The sequence below is a fragment of the Perca flavescens genome, chromosome 24, assembly GCF_004354835.1.
Source record: "Perca flavescens isolate YP-PL-M2 chromosome 24, PFLA_1.0, whole genome shotgun sequence".
NCBI classification, from domain to species: Eukaryota; Metazoa; Chordata; class Actinopteri; order Perciformes; family Percidae; genus Perca; species Perca flavescens.
This window is the reverse complement of record NC_041354.1, coordinates 3,810,886-3,816,885: the sequence shown is the minus strand read 5'-3', so window position 1 is coordinate 3,816,885 and position 6,000 is coordinate 3,810,886. Positions and strand designations below refer to the sequence as shown.

General features: G+C 40.2%; 1 protein-coding gene across 3 annotated transcripts in view; it reads right to left on the bottom strand.

Annotated features, from left to right (window-relative positions):
* gpd2 (glycerol-3-phosphate dehydrogenase 2 (mitochondrial)) overlaps positions 1 to 6,000 on the bottom strand; it is a 28,837-nt gene that overhangs the window by 18,976 nt on the left and 3,861 nt on the right. For 2 of the 3 annotated variants that reach the window (XM_028572039.1, XM_028572041.1), the window contains exons 2-7: positions 5,847 to 5,953; positions 4,638 to 4,646; positions 3,124 to 3,295; positions 1,555 to 1,679; positions 1,371 to 1,468; positions 963 to 1,126 (exon numbers count right to left, since the gene is read on the bottom strand). In XM_028572039.1, coding sequence (XP_028427840.1) covers positions 963 to 1,126; positions 1,371 to 1,468; positions 1,555 to 1,679; positions 3,124 to 3,295; positions 4,638 to 4,646; positions 5,847 to 5,948 — 670 coding nt within the window. In that variant the 5' untranslated portion in view covers positions 5,949 to 5,953. The remainder of the gene's footprint in view (positions 1 to 962; positions 1,127 to 1,370; positions 1,469 to 1,554; positions 1,680 to 3,123; positions 3,296 to 4,637; positions 4,647 to 5,846; positions 5,954 to 6,000) is intronic. The other variant, XM_028572040.1, reaches the window with a different exon arrangement.

Below are 6,000 nucleotides of genomic sequence, written 5' to 3'. Positions count from 1 at the left end.
AATTTGACTGAAAGAGACGATTATATTGTTAATCACAATTATTTCTTGGACAATTAATTGTACAGTACAATTTGGAATTATTACAGCTGTAAACAGATGTATAAAAAAAACGTGCTGGCCTTTTGGCATTCGACATGACGAGCTGATAGTCAATATGTTTGGTTCTCGTCTGCGCCTGTCCAGGGAGCGTGCAGCTTTTTACTGCCGCGGGGAAGAGAGGGCATCCAACCAGCCTGTCAACACGTTTTGTTCGGCACCAGTGGACATGTGAAGGCCACGGGGCAAAATTAACATCTGAGGCCTATTTTAATCTTCTGTTTGGCTCGATCGTGCGGTTTCTACACAATTTCTACAATATTACAATTGACCCAGAACTAGAAAATAATTTTTCATATTTGCATTTGCACTAGAGCTACCAGACTAAAACCTTTAATAAAGCAAAGTGAATTTCCCTTCTCAAATTATTACATTTAATCACTTTTTAGAAGCCAAAAATGGCAAACAATGGATTTCACAGGGGGAAAAAAAGAATAATTACAGAAAAGCCACAAGAAATAATATGTATTCCATTCTCGGCTTTCCCATTAATCATCTCTTAACCCCTCCGTCTCAGGACCCCGTTAAAGGGCCCAGAGCCACAGTTTGGGTCGTTTACATCATGACAGTTACTCGGCACAGAAGCCCGTTTACTTTCAGGTTTCAAATCATGGTGTTATTTTATACAATTCATTACCATTGGAAAGGAAGTACAAAGGAAAACAGTGGAAAAGGGCAACAAGACTGACTCAGCTGCTGTACGTGTTTACAGAAAATAAAAAGGTGAGTAATGAATCAACGAACCAAGCGTGCCTTTGAGATTAGTGTCCACACATAACAGTGTCTATGTGGAAATATCCAATTTAAAGCCAAGGCATAGAAACCTCTGCGGGCACAAAAGGAAGCACTTTGGAGCTTTGACTCACCGTCATAGTATACGATGGCTCCCACCAGCTTGTCCTTCTTCAACATGGGGAAAAGCTCCAAGGCTTTGGTCTTACTGAGGACGTAGCTGCTCTTCAGGCACTGGATCCCAGCCACCAAGTCATACATCTTGATCCCTGCCCAGTAGTAAGGCAACTGCCACCATCTTGGAAATAAACAGTGATTAAAGTTAGATAGTTAGACATAAGTGCATTCTTGGGTTCATTTGACGTCATCAATGGCCTCAACAAATGTTCCGAAGCTGGTATTAATTTTCCATCCATACAAAATAACGGCTTTCTTCACTTAAAAGCATCACGCTAACAGAATATCCTAATTATCACCTGCTGGGTTGTGCTATTTTTACCACGTCTGTGCATTTTCCATATTGTATGAGTCCTGACACTTACTTGTAAACAGGAAGCATGATGGGTAGCGGCGCAGATAGGTGAGGGGCAATCTCCAGGAGGTTGGCTCGCTCGTGGAGCGCTTCTTTCACCATCATGTACTGTTCCGAGAAAAGAAAGAGTAGGGTGATGACAAAGTAGAGCAACAAAACAAGATGAAATGAAAAATAGGAGGAGGAAGAGGAACCTGTTCATAGTCTAACTGCATGATGGCCTTCTGGAGGTAGCGGACTCCACCATGGATTAGCTTGGTACTCCGGCTGCTGGTCCCCGAAGAGAAATCGCTTCTCTCTACGAGAGCAGTTTTGAGGTCTGGGAAGAAATGACAAAGAAGAAGGGAATATACCTCTACAGTTTGATACTAATATATCTTAAAATCTGAGAAAATGCTGCAGAAAGCTGGCTCTATTTGTGTCTTTAACCCCGAAACACACAAAATAGAAATATAAAAAATACAATATGCTTTAATAATCCAAAAATCGATCCATGTGTCTAGTTTAAAATGACATGTTAGCTTGCTACTGTTCACCAAGACAACCTGATTTATAGTGTATCTGCATTTTCAGTGCTAGGATTGGTCAGTCATAAAAAGGATATATTCTGGGTGCCCAGATAGCTCAGTTGGTAGAGCGGGCGCCCATATATAGAGGTTAACTCCTTGACGCAGTGGGCCAGGGTTCGACTCTGCCCTGCGGCCCTTTTTCTGCATGTCATTGCCCCCCTCTCCCTCCCCTTTCATGTCTTCAGCTGTCCTGTCAATAAAGGCCTAAAAATGCCAAAAACATTATCTTAAAAAAAAAAGGATATATTCTACGTGTGGCAAATGTATGCAGAAAAGCATATTAATGCAAACAACGTTCCACTCTTTAGCATTACAAGGGAGCGAACTTTCCAGATGTATAAAACCAAAATGTCAAAAACTAATTTGGTTGCAAAACTCGTTTTGGCTTGGTCACCTTAAACCTTTAAAACACTCCGACGCGTTTCGTCAGGGAGTCAACTAATTTGGTTGGTTTGGTTTGAAAAAATTTTAATTTGGAGAACGCTAAGTAAGTATCTTTTTACAAGGATATTAGCAAGTAAAACTGTAAAAGTGAAGATTACTCAAGTGGGAAATAACACCCTCCGTTCAACATTTTGGTATGAGCACGTATATTAATGCTGTATTTTGTGATAATTTACCAATGATATATAAATATCAATACCAAATATATTCTGTTTGTGCAGTACCACTGACAGCGACTACATCATATCCATTTCCAGCAAAACAGAGCGAAAACAGAAAATGCCGAAAATCCATCTACTTTACAAAGTAAATAAATGTCAGACTGACTGACATGTGATGTACATTCTTCTCTAGAAATGTATTATTCAACTTTTTTTTTTGTTAAAGGAAAAGAAAATCGCAATACAAATCAAATTGGAACCCATGCATCGTGAAAAGAAATCAAATCGGGACAAACGCATATCGTCCCAGCCCTATAATGCTGCATAAATATCTACTAATTATCTACTGTATCTTAACTTACCACAGCACTGATATATTTTCATTAGGTGTATTTACAGTAAATTACACTTAAGCCTTTGTGGCCAGAATAACAGCTGACATACTGAAGCGAGACCATTATAAACTCCCGTAGCAGCCTTCAAGGCGTCTTCCTCCTTCAGTCGGGGACGCAATAAGGACACTTATAGAGCTCGACACCTGTTCCATCCCAGGAGAGTGAAGCACTTGAAAGCAGATAGGCTTACTCACTGCGCGTGACAGCATCTAAGGCACATCCTGCACCCGTGGCCCCTCCTCCGACAACCAGGACATCAAACTCCTCTGTGTTTTGCAGCGCTGCGAGCTGGGCCTGCCGAGCGGGGAACTCATCCGCAAAGGGAACCCTCAGCTCTGCTTCTGCTGCCACGTGGGCTAACCGAGCCTGGGTGTGACACAGATACACACAGCAACACACATATAATGAGAAGAATACTTTCCACGACCTAAAGATTCTCGAAATTGTGCAAACCTACAAGTTCCAATGTTAATTTCTATTTACATTCTATGTTAAACGCTACAAATGTCATACAAATATAGCAACACTTTTCTTAAGGTTTATTCTGAAACATTGTCAGCACACTGCAAGCATCCACAGTGTTATATGTTCACGCATTATTCTTGCATTATAATCACGTCATAATATTCAATGTGATATAATGCATAATGACTTGCAATCACTTTATTACATTATGGATTTGACTGTGTAATGAGATTACTGTACTGTGCTTATCATATGCATTATTCTGTTGAAATGGATGGAGTCTAGCTCTAGAAATAAGACCAGCTTATTAAAATAAATACAGTTTTGATACTATAGTATATTTTGCTGATAGTTGTTACAAAATGTAACTTATGTACGAGTTTGGATGCTGGACTTTTACTTGTAAAAGAGTATTTGTACTTGATAGTATTGGTACTTTTACTTAAGTAATCACGGCATAAATGTAGTTGGAATGCATTTTCAACAAATCCAAGAATGAGATTTTCGTCCAAGCTGAAATCCAAGCTGTTCTTGGCAGTGAAAGGGAGATTATAATGTGCTCACAATGTCTCATTTTCACCTTTAGTTTCCAAGTGAAGTGTTGCTAAAAAAGCCCAGTAAAGCACAGCAAGCAGAGTTTGCTGAAGGTTACGATCATGCAACATGCTGCTCAACTTTGCAAACCCCACAAAATAAATGAACAATCTTTCTACATTATTTGTATCCATTGTTTGATTAGCAAAATATTCATTATTTTTAAAGAAATAATCACAACGATAAAACAAAAAAACACAACTCCGCTCTGATATGGTAATGAAATATTTATTCATTTTTCTATTTAGCAGTTCAAGCTAAATGATTGCATCAAGCTGCTTTGAAGGAAACGCGGCATTTGACTTGCAAATAGTAGCCGGCGTTTGTAATTTAGGTCTGCAAACACAAGCAAGACGATGATATAATCATTGTCTATTTTTGATGATGCATACAGACAAACACCGCCACAGAATTAAGTGCCAGCGTGCCCCCAGTAATCAAGTTAAGTCAGTGAATGGCACAGCAAGGCCCATGCTGATAGCCAATCGGCCGCTATCTTGAAAACCTATCCAAGCCATATGCCCTTGCTAAAGGAGACAAGACGGACATTCAGCTCATCAGCATTGCAATTACTGGGATTAGATGCATGCATGATTACAAACTATTGTGAAAAATAATTATATTTCATCAGGGTCGACTTCTTGCTTACCAATCCATGCTTGGTTGAGAGGACGACGATGGGCAAGAGAAGACATTATCGCGCCAGGGCACAAAACAAAGTTCACATTAGGTTGCACAGTCACATAAAGTCTGGTATGTAGTTGTGTGGCATGCCTGAAATAGGCCTACGTCAGGTCAGAGGTCACACAGTTGCTTGTCCGTCTCAAATGAAGCTGTGTGTGTGTGTGTGTGTGTGTGTGTGTGTGTGTGTGTGTGTGTGTGTGTGTGGGATTTAAGTGTCAAAACACAAATTCATGTTTCAAATGAATTAAATAAATGCATCTAAAATCGTTTTTTTTTTTAAAAGCACAATAATCTGTTTTTTTAACACGAGGTGTGGCATGTTCAGCGTTAACAACACTGTTTATTTCTATATCAAAATAAATGAATTAAGCTCACAGCTAGGTGATGTACAGCCCTGTTGCTAATGCAACCGTCACTTGACTTGACATCATTTGCCTACAAAAACTGGAAACAGCTAGCATGGCTCTGTGTAAAAGTAACTAACGTCTGCCTACCAGCACCTCTAGAGCTCACTAATTAACATGCTATGTCTCATTTTTTTGTCTGAACAAAACTGTAAAGTGTAAAAGCAACTATTTGCTGTTTTCCTGGGGGTTATGGGCCATACTTTTTCTTGGCTGGGACCTAGAGTCTACACTGGCTTCCCAGAAACTGGTTCCACACTATATTCTAATATGGCTTTATATTAAGTGTATAAATTCTCATCTAAGGCTGAGTAAGAAAACTAATGAACCTATCAGGATCGAGTGCCGGCATGCTTGCAAGTGAACTGATGCCTCCTGCTCAACAGCTGGAAAACATCCAATAAAACAAAAAGAAAGAATACCTTGGATACGACAGCAAGCACATTCCAACATCTAGAACGGACATGCCCTTCGAAAGGCAGTCCCTCCCTGCTTGGTAATTTGGTTTCAGGCCAAAAGAAAGACTATTCTCAATATTGTACTGTTGTCATGCCCAAAACTGACGTATTCAAGGTTTGTCCTTTAATTTTACATCTGTCAGGATGTAAAAACGTGAAGCAGCATATACAATACTGACAATGAAGCCTTAACACATTTGTCTTCAGTCGAATTCCGCAAAACTGCAAATCTTGCAACATGTAAACATGCAACAGCAAACACTTGGCGGAGGATCCCCAACAGCACACAAACTGACAGGTGCATCAGCTTACCTGCGTCTTCCTGTACTCGATCAGCTGTGATAGGCCAAAAACTGTGGCGACCGCCCCACTGCCGATGATCGCTGTCCGTTTCAGAGCCTTCCTGAACGCCATCGTCCCTGTTGGAGTAAAAGTAAAGTGCAGTGAGGAGACAGAGCAGGGACAC